The following is a 13,545-nucleotide window of genomic DNA, read 5'->3' on the forward strand; positions in this document are numbered from 1 at the left end:
TGGTTTCCCAAACATATAAATACAGTAACCAACAGTGATGTTTGCAGTGTATGAACTAACACAGGTTCATTGCATGTACTGCATCTGAAAAAGTTGTACCTATAGCATAAAAAAGGCTGATAGGATTAAAAGATAAGGATAGCAAAGATATAAAGCTAAGGATTTTATTTTTCAAAAGATATCTATAGTATATGAGACGAATATTGTCTTTAAAGTACGCTACAGAGGAAAACAAATAGTGACATTACACCAGTTCAAACACTGTCCAATCACGTTACGGTTAAAAAACAATACTGAAGCCCAAAGCAGATAGGAGATATGTTCATAAAGAAGCGGATATGCGCTTTAAGTGCAATTCTGCTCAAGTAGCTACTCTCATTTAAATCTAAACAATTCAATGTCTTTCTTTCTACGACGGCTCTACTGCAATGAACTATTACAATCTCTGTGTGGTGTCTTTGCATGCCAACCAGCGTACTGTAAAACTGTTGAATTGTGCTACAATCAGGTGTGGTTATTCTGTGTCATGTTTACCATCTCAGATGCTTTATTTGCCGTTCACGTCCACAATGACAAATGTAGCTTTCGAATGTTAGCTCTAGTGCATGTAAATCTACATGGGTTTATATAGTAAATATATATCTACATGTATGTATATATATATATATTTGCTTTTCTGTCAACCTGTTCTTTTCCACCAATACCACCACCACCACCAGTCTTTTGTATTGTGCACTTCTGGTTCTGTTCATTTTTTTCTATTCACCAGTTAAAAAATAAATATTTTTCTATCTACACGTCTACGCGTTTCTTATATCACAGTATACTGAACGGGTCGGAATAAATAACATGAAACACTGCTTGAAGAACAGTCGTGTGCTAATGTTGAGGTTTTTGCAATCGTGCTACAGATGCTGCGTCCAATCTCAGTTTTAGAGATATCCGAGGATCGAACATTCATAATGCCTCGTAAAATCGCTCGCCTTGACTATGTGACTGCTGTGACGTCATTTGTGTTAAATTTTTGGTAAACTCTTACAATGCTGCTATTTAATCATTAGCCGATAGTGTTAAACAAGCACTATGATTGACAGGGGTGAATGAATAAGTTAACGTCCCAACACAGATAGAAAAAAGGAAAATGAATTTGCTTTCAGACACATGCTATGGAGAAGTGCATTATGGGTAAGGAGGAACGGCTAAAGGTCTGTGCTGTTCATGGCAGCAGAGCATTTAGCGTCCCACGCTGATGTTGCAGGTCTTGCAGCTGGGATCTTTCTTGGCGTTGACCGTGGAGAGACTCATGAGCTGGTGGCCGCGGATCTCGGCTACCGTACCCAGGCTCAGATCCACAGGATCGGTGTAGATGACCTCCAGGATCAGATCCTGAGCGTGATGAAACAGCAGATGCCCGTCTTCATCCCGCACGCAGGTCAAAAAACGGTTGTTGGTGATGTCCAGCGCAGGGAGGCGCTGCTTGCAGAACTCGTCCCCCGGAGAGCCTTCCGGAGTGATCACTAAGATCACGTAATGGTAGGCGGTGTACATGCAGTAGAAGTCTGCGAAATACAGGTTTGTGTTGGGATTGAAGAGCTCTTCGGCCGGCACCTGGAAACGGAGGCGGCCGTACGGCGAGTCCTGTGGGGGTTTGCCTGTGTTAAATTCGGTGTTACAGCTGAAAAAGATTCCCTCCAGTTTCCCGCTGATGGGTGAACCGTGACTCCCACTGTTATCCTTCACTGACGGCAACATTTTGTTGTTCTGCGTCTCCCTGTAAAAAACAAACTTGACTGTAAATGACAAATACAATTGTGGAGTTGTTATTCAGAGATGCTGAACAAACTATTTTGTCGTGCCCTTGTGTAACTGTACTAGTTATTGAACTCACTGAATGAGCTGCAATCTGCTCTTTCAATCATTCATATATAAAAAGTTCTCATGAAACAAACAGGGGCGGATTTAGTGATTTGGGGGCCCAAGGCAAAACCATGTGTGTCGGGGCCCTAACTATGCACCCTTTACTGTATTTTCTATCTCTTTCTCATCGCTATCTCTATCTCTTTTTTTCTCGAGGTTACCTAAGTTCCAGCCCCCATTGAGGTTGAAACTTGTTGATTTGAGCTACGCGCACATATGCGGTAATGCATGGAATGATCCACTCTAAACTATAATGGGGGCGGATTCGTGCATATGTAATAATAACGTTCAAACCTTTTATGGGAATATACTGAAAAACATAAAAGATGTTTTAATAGAATTCCTAGTTAAACAAAATTATGATAGTCTTCTGGGAATTTTGATGATAACCAGGGGCAAAAAGTGGCAGCTCATCAAGTACACCCCTGCGTTTTGGGGCCCCTTGGTAACGCGGGGCCCAAGGCAATTGCCGACCTTTGCCTAATTGGTAAGTCCGCCCCTGGAAACAAAAATGTGAATCGGATTAATAATTTTATTACTCATATGATATTACAATCTGTGATAAACAAGCAGATGTTAGCACAACTTTCATGCTGTGCTCCTTCCATGCTGCTGTGAAGGACAGGATCCATAAAACTATCACTTAAGTATTTGCTTTAACATCCTCTCAAATCTCTTTTGCTCACATTTAAACCTGTGTAACATTAAAATTTCAATATGTGAACATAAATGATACATACAAAGCTGCCATATGAGTTGTAAGACTTGCACATGAATACAACACACAAGTCACATGGACTGTAATTGGATTTTACAACCTATCCTCCAACCTGTACGATTGTTTTGGTCATTTGTTCATTCCCCCATACGACCAAGAGATGCATTTTCTATAGAGCCCTGAATTTCAGCCCAAGCCCGACGGGACCCGACCTTTTTATGCCCCTCGGTTGGGTTTCGGGCACATTTTAAGCGAGTTGGACCTCAGGCTTTTTTAGCCTTCTCCATCTTTTTCAATTTAATTAAAATAACCTTTTGATGGACATTTATGATTGTAAAATATAAAAATGTATATATATATATATATTTATCTTGTAAATGGATTTAAAATAATAAATAAATGTCGCGTCACGTAGCAACAGAGACGATAGAGATCTCATTAACTTCTCCCCGGTAAGTTTTATTTCAAGTTCTACATATCAAATCAAATGGTTTGCTCTCATAAAAAACGTCACAGCAAACAGCACATGCAGTGACTACTATCTGTGGTCACAGATTTCTAATGGGGAGGATTCAAAATTCCGGACTCGGGTCGGACTCGGGCTAAGAATTCTGATAACCTGTCGGACAAGGGCTGGGCTAGGGCTTAAGCGGGCCAGGGCCAGGGCCGGGCCAGGGCCTAGATTTAAGGCCCGTGCAGGGCTCTAGTTTACTAAATTAGCACCTCTACTGGCAGCAGGTGAAACTTAATATATCAGGGTATAAAATTATACATTGGGATATAATTTTGCTATGATCAGATGCATTGGGATTGATTGTGAAATAGCATTGGCTCTTGTGTGTCTCATGACCAATTGCATTATTACGTTAGTTAAAGCCGCAGTGACACTACATTCGTTCTATTGACTTCCATTCATATGCATAAGACGCAAGCTTGTGCAACGATATATTACGCAGGTCGCTGTGTAACAAAGTTTAAGTATCGTGTGGGGAGTCATTTATAAAAACGCCCTAAATTTGATCTTACAATCATTTCTCAAAAGCATGCATAGAAAACGCACACACGCCTCACTTTTAGACGTAATATGTATAATTTCGCAAATGAGCTTGAAATATTGCGCAGATAAACAGTTTCAGATCTCCGCCTTTAAGCGATGCCTAATTAATGTCATAGATATATAAAAAAGAGCACCTGTCAATGTTTAAATTCTTTTCGAACAGCAAGAATGGCTTATATTTCAAAAACCCTGCATCTGCAATCGGAAAAAGGAAAGTGCGTACGTCTGCTCAGACCCTGACTTTGACATAGATTTTTGCGTACGTACACTTTACAATCAAATCTGTTGATAAATGATGCCCAATGAGCGTCATGACCAGCACAAAACCAGTATGTCAATGTGTGACCTTTCTCTCTATTGAAAAGCACAAATGGACAAAGCCAAAGATTATATTGACAAACCCCTCTCGCCTACTCACCACAACAAAGCTCCACAAACGTCAGTTCATCAATATGATCTTTGGCTTCATCCATTTGTGCTAATCCTTTACACGTACCTTGATGTCTAAGGTTGTTATTTTTTGAGGATAGTCTCTGATTTTATGATGCTTTTTGTCATTTTTGACATGTATGGTTTTGCTAAACATGGTTTGTTTGTTTGAGAGTCATGCAGGTTTGACATTAAGATAATTAGTTGATGACTCTCGATTAACTTTTCCAGTTTGTTTTCTTTGAGTTTCTCATTATTCTTACCTGTGGGTCAATTAAAAACATACGATTGAAACATATGATTGAATGAATGAATGAAATAATTACACTACCAGGATAGTTTTAATAAACATATAGTGGTGGTTTCCCGGACAGGGCTTTTCCTAGTCCAAGACTTAAATGCATGTTTGAGCTGTCTTAATTTAAAGGGACACTCCACTTTTTTGAAAATCTGCTCATTTTCCAGCTCCCCTAGAGTTAAACATTTGATTCTTACAGTTTTGAAATCCATTCAGCTGATCTCCAGGTCTGGTGCTAACACTTTTAGCATAGCTTAGCATAATCTATTGAATCTGATTAGATTATTAGCATCGCTTTAAAAAATAACCAAAGAGTTCAATATTTTTCCTAAGGGTCAAGTTTTAAATAGGAAAAATATTGAAACTCTTTGGTTATATTTTAGCGTGATGCTGCTTATGGTCTAATCAGATTGGATTGTGCTAAGCTATGCTAAAAGTGCTAGCGCCAGACCTGGAGATCAGCTGAATAGATTCCAAAACGGTAAGAATCAAATGTTTAACTCTAGGGAAGCTGGAAAATGAGCATTTTTCAAAAAAAGTGGAATGTCCCTTTAAAAACATCTTGCACTGACATATTTTAACATATATCCGTTACATTGTTTTGTCACAAGATGCACACCAGTGTTGTTAACTGAACTTGAACATAAGAGCCTGAGTAAGGGACCGTTCACATGTCACGCCTAAAAATGAATGGAAACGCTAGGCACCTAGGTTCTTGTCACATGACCTGCGGTGCCCTTGCGACATTCTGAAAAGTTGAGATGTTTTTAACTCTATGCGGTGCGGATGCACCTGGAAAAAGTGCGCAAACGATGCGATATGTGAACGGCCCCTAAAAATACTAATTTACAAGAAAACATGTCGGACATACTTAGAGGGTTTTGCATCTAAACTCTTAATATATCTTTTATATACAGATTAAAATAAGACATTTAATATCTTCACTGTGAGTTGCTTTGGATAAAAGCATCTGCCACACAAACAACCCAGATCATCATTCAGTGTAGGTCAAATGCAGCACTGATAGATAGAATGAGATGAATACAGTATGATATTGATTGAAAGATGAAACTTTACAGTGATACGAATGATTTCGAATCTCTTTCTTTTCTAATGGATTCAATTCAGTGGTGCCTTTTAATGAATGTTTTATGTTATTTTATTCTGGAGAAAGCAGATTTAATGAAGCATCTTAGTCAAATACATTCACTTTAACAGAACAAACTTCTGTAAAGACAGAACGGCTGACGTCTGCGTTCATAAAATTGTTAAAGTCAGATTAATGTAAGTCACTTAAACCTAATTGCGTATTGTGACCCAAGAACTTTTAATTTAAATACAGCTACAGATCCTCACTAAATCATTATTTTAATTCAATATTGCTTCTAATAAAAGTCTAAATCAGCACAGAATGTTACTGAGCCAAAACAGGAGACGGGCAAATAAATTCAACAGGGAAGAAAGATGATCTGTAATATAAAAAGCTACATCAGACATTTTAATTTAAGTCGCTGTGGGATTTAAAGGGTGTGTTCTAATACAGCGTGTTCTTATCTGAATCACTGTAACGTCTAGAAATGCTTACAGTTTATTAAAGAGCACCTATTTCATTGTGTATTTGGTATAATACAATCTGCTCGCGTGATTTATGTTTAAAAATGCATTATTTTCCACATACCGTACATTTTTGTAGCTCCAGATTTTACTCTCTTTCTGAAACGCACGGATTTGAAAAGCGCTGTGTGCCTGATTGGCCAGCTAATCTGTACGTTGTGATTGGTCTGAATACCTCTGACGTCAGCAGGAAATGTGACGCTCCTTAGTATGTTTGAAAGATTCGCTCACAATGCAATGCAGGAGTTAACTTACAGCCTGAGTTCGAAGCGGGAGGAATTATGATTATGTCGGTCTTGTCTACATCAACAATCCCAGGAATTAAACTGTTGCCTACATTCCGTGGGTTTGTTGTAGTCCAAGAAAAAAGATTTATATTGGAGACGATAAATCGCGTCATCGTTTACTTTGGGGTTTGTACCTTCTGCATATCGTTAAAGCAACACCAAAGATTTTTTTTACCTTAAAATAACGCTTCCAAAACAGTTTCAGTCGTTCATCCACTCGAAACAGGGTAAACGGCACTTTCACATTCGCTTTGCAGCCCTCTATCGGCCCAAAACCGCACTAAAGAAGTTAACAACTGTCGGATAGCGGTCCTGTAGTTCGAGTGAAAACTACAAAAACTTGTTTTACTGCAGACCTACAATCCAATCAGAGCCAGCTATGCCTCAGTATTTATGACAGTGGGTAATGGACAATTATGCTTCTAACCTGTAGGGGGAGCAAAGAGCAAAAACTCTTTGGTGTTGCTTTAACATGTACAAATACACACTTACACAAAGGAAATTTTAAAAAGTGAATCGGACAATAATAATAATAGTTAATTTTTAGGGAAATTGTCACTTTAATGTTGGGTTAGTTAGCAGTGGGTAAGCACACACCTGGCATGGTCAAAGTACTCCTGATTCTGGTTTCTGTAGAAGACGGAGAAGCGCAGCATTCTGCCGGCGATGACTTCAGCTTTCTCCAACAACTGTGTGAGATGAGCAGTAGAGTAATCTGTGGACGATAAAGAAATGAAGAGGAGAGATAATAACAGCCAATAAATGACCTAACCATGGAAACCATAGCAACAATACATCCTTAAAAAAAGATTATATCACTTCATCTAGAAATAAATGCTTGTTCAGGTTGAAGTCGAATTAGAAAGCATTGAAATGCATCTCACCGGCTGTACAGAATTCAATGATCTCACTCCATTCGGAAACAGCGTAGTCTCCATCACCCTGTTTGGATGCGGTCTGAACAGCAACAGTGTATTCAGTTCGTGGACTTAGAAACCAATGTCCTCTTACTGTCATGGGCAGAGGAACCGCTTTAGCTACCAGCTTAGTAGGAACGTCCTGTAGAGAACAGATCCTGAATCAGATTCTCTAGACATTGAATTTTAATTTTGCTTCATAAACAACTTTATTTTCCTGTACAAACCATGTCTATCAAAAAATGTATTTACCTTAAAACAATCTACTGTACCACAGTGACAATCAAATGTAGGGTAAAAATATTCAGCCCAGTCATCTTAATGCCAAAAAAGTGGCATAATGTACATGAACTTATATGCATTTTAAACAATAATGATTAAGCAGATCTAATAGTAATAACACAAGCAGGCTTTATTCAAACATGTGAAACATGGTAATGTTATTAAGCAGGTCTGCTGTAAAGAGAGTAAAATTGAAGGTAAGACCACGCACCTTGTGTTTGAACTTGTTGGCGTTTTTGTTTTCTTTCTTGTTGAGATCGATGAAGTAGTGTGTGATTCGCTCTCTGACCTTTGAGTCCATGTCCCAGCAGATCTTGAAGGAGTCACATGTGATGTTACTGATTTTAATGTTCTGGGGAACAGGAAGTTCCTCCATCTCTGCGATGCCGCTGTCCAGGGATTTATTTCCTAAGAGACGATTGAGAAAACAAACAGGACAGTCTGAGAAAATGCTTGTTTGTCTTACTTGAAGCAGAACATCAGGACTTCGAACAAATTCTCAATTTAAAATAAAAATGTATCTTAGCAATGCGATCAGAATTTTGAAAAATATGCTCTCTTGCTTTCATAGGAAAACCAAAAGAGAAAACAAAAAGATGACTCATTTTACACTGAGGGGCGTCTGTCCAGAAATGCTGACTAGATGAAATGAAAATGTACTTTCTTTATTAACACCTAACAAGCAATAGCTGGTAACAAATCATGCTGAGCCATTTAATACTTCTCAAAAACGTCCACAGGAAGAGCAAATGTGTTATGAACTCTGTCTGTGTACCCTGTCTTGTACTCTTATTTTGAAGTCATGTCTGTGTTATCCATGTCTGTAGTTCTTTGTAGTTCTTTTGTTCATTGGTCTGTGTGATGATTGTTCCCCAGGTGTGTCTTGTTTTCCCTGATTACTCTGTGTATTTAAGCCTAGTGTTTCCAGTGTCTGAGGTCGATCGTTGCTCAATGTTATGGTGTTTTTCCGTGTTCCTGTCTTCTTGGATTACCTGCTATGTTTTTGTTTGTTTATTGTCATTTTTTAATAAAACCACACTGCATTTGGATCCGCTCCTGTCTTACCTGGATTTACCCGTAACAGAACGATCGACCATTAAGGATCCAGCAGCAATTCCTCGCTCCCCTGTGTGTTTCCCCTCGTGCTTCCAAGGTTTCCCTGTGTTTTGTCCGACCCCGCTCACAAGATGACTTCCGCCGTGTCTGAGCCGGTGCACAAGTCACCAGGTTATCCGGTTCATCCCGTGAAAGCCCGGGTCGGCTGCTTAATCTCCAGTGTGTTGGATTACCCGCTGATCACTGTCCGAGCGACCAGAATCCCTGGACCGCTCGTTCTCTCGAGTGAATCTTCGCCGAGTGAATCCCCGAGTGAATCCCCGAGTGAATCCCCGAGTGAGTCCTCGAGTTTGTCTTCGAGTGCGTCCTCGAGTGAATCCCCGAGTGAATCCCCGAGTGAATCCCCGAGTGAATCCCCGAGTGAGTCTTTCCCGAGTGAATCTTTCCCAAGTGAATCTCCGAGTGAATCTTTCCTGAGTGAATCTTCCCTGTGTAAATCTCTGAGTGAGTTTTCCCTGTGTAAATCTCTGAGTGAATCTTCCCTGAGTCAATCTCCGAGTGAATCGTCCCCGAGCAGATCCCCAAGTGAATCATCGGCCAGCAGGTGTGTTACATCACATGAGACAGCTACAGAGCTCTTGAAACTGTTTGTGCCCATTGATTTACTGAAGGCCTCGGAGCTCCTAGAACTTTTTAATCTTTGTGAATCATCCCTGTTAGCACTGGCATTGTGCTATGTTTTTTCAGTGTGTGGCTCACCAGTTCAACGGCAGATCAACCAGACTCATGAACACGAGTCCTCTGAGCCGAGTGAATCTCCCGAGTCCTCTGAGCCGAGTGAATCTCCCGAGTCCTCTGAGCCGAGTGAATCTCCCGAGTCCTCTGAGCCGAGTGACTCTCCCGAGTCCTCTGAGCCGAGTGAATCTCCCGAGTCCTCTGAGCCGAGTGAATCTCCCGAGTCCTCTGAGCCGAGTGAATCTCCCGAGTCCTCTGAGCCGAGTGAATCTCCCGAGTCCTCTGAGCCGAGTGAATCTCCCGAGTCCTCTGAGCCGAGTGAGTCTTCCGATTCCCCTGAGCCGAGTGAGTCTTCCGATTCCCCTGAGCCGAGTGAGTCTTCTGATTCCCCTGAGCCGAGTGAGTCTTCTGATTCCCCTGAGCCGAGTGAGTCATCTGAGCCGAGTGAGTCATCTGATTCCCCTGAGCCGAGTGAGTCATCTGATTCCCCTGAGCCGAGTGAGTCATCTGATTCCCCTGAGCCGAGTGAGTCATCTGATTCCCCTGAGCCGAGTGAGTCATCTGATTCCCCTGAGCCGAGTGAGTCATCTGATTCCCCTGAGCCGAGTGAGTCATCTGATTCCCCTGAGCCGAGTGAGTCTTCTGATTCCCCTGAGCCGAGTGAGTCTTCTGATTCCCCTGAGCCGAGTGAGTCTTCTGATTCCCCTGAGCTGAGTGAGTCATCTGAGCCGAGTGAGTCATCTGATTCACCTGAGCCGAGTGAGTCATCTGATTCCCCTGAGCCGAGTGAGTCATCTGATTCCCCTGAGACGTGTGAGTCATCTGATTCCACTGAGCCGAGTGAGACGTCTGATACCCCTGAGCCGAGTGAGTCATCTGATTCCCCTGAGCCGAGTGAGTCATCTGATTCCCCTGAGCCGAGTGAGTCATCTGATTCCCCTGAGCCGAGTGAGTCATCTGATTCCCCTGAGCCGAGTGAGTCATCTGATTCCCCTGAGCCGAGTGAGTCATCTGATTCCCCTGAGCCGAGTGAGTCATCTGATTCCCCTGAGCCGAGTGAGTCATCTGATTCCCCTGAGCCGAGTGAGTCATCTGATTCCCCTGAGCCGAGTGAGTCCTCAGAGTCCCCAGAGCCGAGTGAGTCCTCTGATTCCCCTGAGCCGAGTGAGTCTACTGATTCCCCTGAGCCGAGTGTGTCCTCTGAGCCGAGTGAGTCATCTGAGCCGAGTGAGTCATCTGAGCCGAGTGAGTCATCTGAGCCGGGTGAGTCATCTGAGCCGGGTGAGTCATCTGAGCCGGGTGAGTCATCTGAGCCGGGTGAGTCATCTGAGCCGGGTGAGTCATCTGAGCCGGGTGAGTCATCTGAGCCGGGTGAGTCATCTGAGCCGGGTGAGTCATCTGAGCCGAGTGAGTCATCTGAGCCCCATTGGTCAGCTAGTGTGGTCACCGCGATGCCCCAGAGACTCTTTGTCGTCACCAAGACTATGGCCAGTGCTGAACTCTCTGCATGTCCTAAGAAGACTGTTCCCAAGCTCTTTGCCCTCACTGTCTGGTCTGAGATGTCAATATGTGAACTCACTGCCCTGTCTAACCAGGCCCAGAGGGCCTCTCTCTGTTCTCTTCTACTCAGGTTCATGATACCACCAGCACCACCCTGGTATCCAGTCCATCTCTGGTCTCCGGCTCCGCCCTGGCTTCCCGCCCTGCCGGCTCCGCCCTGGCTTCCCGCCCTGCCGGCTCCGCCCTGGCTTCCCGCCCTGCCGGCTCCGCCCTGGCTTCCCGCCCTGCCGGCTCCGCCCTGGCTTCCCGCCCTGCCGGCTCCGCCCTGGCTTCCCGCCCTGCCGGCTCCGCCCTGGCTTCCCGCTCTGCCGGCTCCGCCCTGGGTTCCCGCTCTGCCGGCTCCGCCCTGGGTTCCCGCTCTGCCGGCTCCGCCCTGGTTGCCAGTTCTGCCGGCTCCTCCTTGGTCCCTGTCTCCGCCTGCGGCTCCTCCTTGGTCCCTGTCTCCGCCTGCGGCTCCTCCTTGGTCCCTGTCTCCGCCTGCGGCTCCGCCTTGGTCCCTGTCGCCGCCTGCGGCTCCGCCTTGGTCCCTGTCGCCGCCTGCTGCTCCGCCTTGGTCCCTGTCCCCGCCCGCGGCGCCGCCTTGGTTCCTGTCTCCGCCCGCGGCTCCGCCCTGGCTCCAGCCTCCGCCCGCGGCTCCGCCCTGGCTCCAGCCTCCGCCCGCGGCTCCGCCCTGGCTCCAGCCTCCGCCCGCGGCTCCGCCCTGGCTCCAGCCTCCGCCCGCGGCTCCGCCTTGGTCCCTGTCTTTGCCTACGGCTCCGCCCTGGCCCTTGGACTTTCATGGCCTTGGCCCCCCCACCCGCCCCCCGGTCCACCTCCATGCCACCCCCCGCCGAGACTGTTTTACATTGGGGTTTTCTGGGGGGCGTCTGGAAGCCGCCCTTTGAGGGGGGGCTATGTTATGAACTCTGTCTGTGTACCCTGTCTTGTACTCTTATTTTGAAGTCATGTCTGTGTCATCCATGTCTGTAGTTCTTTGTAGTTCTTTTGTTCATTGGTCTGTGTGATGATTGTTCCCCAGGTGTGTCTTGTTTTCCCTGATTTCTCTGTGTATTTAAGCCTAGTGTTTCCAGTGTCTGAGGTCGATCGTTGTTCAATGTTATGGTGTTTTTCCGTGTTCCTGTCTTCTTGGATTACCTGCTATGTTTTTGTTTGTTTATTGTCATTTTTTAATAAAACCACACTGCATTTGGATCCGCTCCTGTCTTACCTGGATTTACCCGTAACAAAATGAACCTTTTATTTATTTTGGAAGATCCGTTTTCATATTAGATTAAACTGTGCGACTTTATCACTTCAGTTTTACTGTAAAAAATTTGGAAACACTTGACTCAAATGTTTCCCATGATCTTAAAAATATTTTAATCTGAAGTTGTATTTTTTAATGTTTAAAATGACTTTGGAGACAAAAATACAGTTTGCCAAACATATTAATTTCTTTCTTTAAAAAACTTAATTCCAATAGTTAGATTTTGGCACATGTCAGATTGTGTCAGCTCACGTTAGGTGTGTTCGACTTCATGCGGCGCTGCGCAGACCGATCGGCGGCTGACTTGTAGCAGTGCATTCCGGTTAGTAATTTTGTCCGACTTAAGCTGGCGCTGCAGGCACGTGACTGTGTCATATGGTTTTTAAGTACCGCGAGAGCGGTTCGAGATCAGCCGCCTGAGTTAGCCAGCGCAGTTCGCGAAGAGGAGCTGCACTGGCTGTAATGACGACACAGCTGTTTCACGATTGGTCGGATTCACCAGATGACAAAAATCACGTGTATTTCGTGTTTATTTTTACGCCCTCAGTTCCACAAATGCTCACAAATCTGTATTTTTATAACAGTTAAAGCTATTTTCATGTAGTCGCGATGTTATATTGTGTCATCTTCATCAAAATAAAATTGATAAAAAACATAGACCCCACTACATTGGTATTTAAATAAAATATGCTTATGTTGAACTTTATTCTTGTAAAAACAGATGCTGTAAGCCTCTTTAGTTCCACTCATGCTCATACACGGACATTCAAAACAGTATAATTCACTTTTTATGTAGTTTACATCTTACAAATCATGTTTAATGCGATTAAGCAAGCAAACGGCACGTGATCAGCCATGCCTGACGTAAATGCAGCAAACTACGGGAACCACAGTGCGTCCGACTTCACGTCGCCGTTTTCAGCTCCTCCCCGCCTGCACGCGGCTAATCTCGCCGATCGGTTACATCCAGCCACAGCCGATGTCGAACACACCTTTTAGTTTGGCTCAGTTAGCTTTTCCATTGAGTTTAGTATCACTTCAGAGTAGAAGGGACTATAGGCGTGTCGTTATATTTGCACTGCATGCCTACTGCTGTGACATCATACAAAAAGTGGGAGGGATCATCATTGGAATGCAGTGTTTCCCACACATTCATTTATTTCTCAGTCCGCCACAAAATCAAAATTGACCACCACAAATAGATGTTTGCACATTGCGTTTATCATCGCATGGTGTCAGTCGACGCCTTCCGCTGAGCCTCATTTAAGTTGCAAAAATGCCATGCATACATGCGGATGTGGGCGATGTGGACGTACCGCCAAAAACAGCAAGTCTGGAAAACACTGGTATAGTGTTCCTGATCCTCAGCCTGTGGATGTTTCTCCACAACTAAAAGTTTGGAAGTTTAGGAACTTACAACAAAGCACAG

The 13,545-nt window shown here is 43.9% G+C and overlaps 1 protein-coding gene across 5 annotated transcripts in view; it reads right to left on the reverse strand.

Moving 5' to 3' along the window:
* Window positions 1-703: 703 nt before the first annotated feature.
* The window catches only part of phyhiplb (phytanoyl-CoA 2-hydroxylase interacting protein-like b), a 33,713-nt gene continuing 20,871 nt past the window's right edge, over window positions 704-13,545 (reverse strand). For all 5 annotated transcript variants that reach the window (XM_055176154.2, XM_055176158.2, XM_055176156.2 and 2 more), the window contains exons 2-5: window positions 7,731-7,927; window positions 7,205-7,379; window positions 6,918-7,035; window positions 704-1,771 (exon numbers count right to left, since the gene is read on the reverse strand). In XM_055176154.2, the coding sequence (XP_055032129.1) occupies window positions 1,234-1,771; window positions 6,918-7,035; window positions 7,205-7,379; window positions 7,731-7,927 (1,028 nt within the window). In that variant the 3' untranslated portion in view covers window positions 704-1,233. The remainder of the gene's footprint in view (window positions 1,772-6,917; window positions 7,036-7,204; window positions 7,380-7,730; window positions 7,928-13,545) is intronic.

This window comes from Misgurnus anguillicaudatus, chromosome 4 (assembly GCF_027580225.2).
Source record: "Misgurnus anguillicaudatus chromosome 4, ASM2758022v2, whole genome shotgun sequence".
Lineage (NCBI taxonomy): Eukaryota > Metazoa > Chordata > Actinopteri > Cypriniformes > Cobitidae > Misgurnus > Misgurnus anguillicaudatus.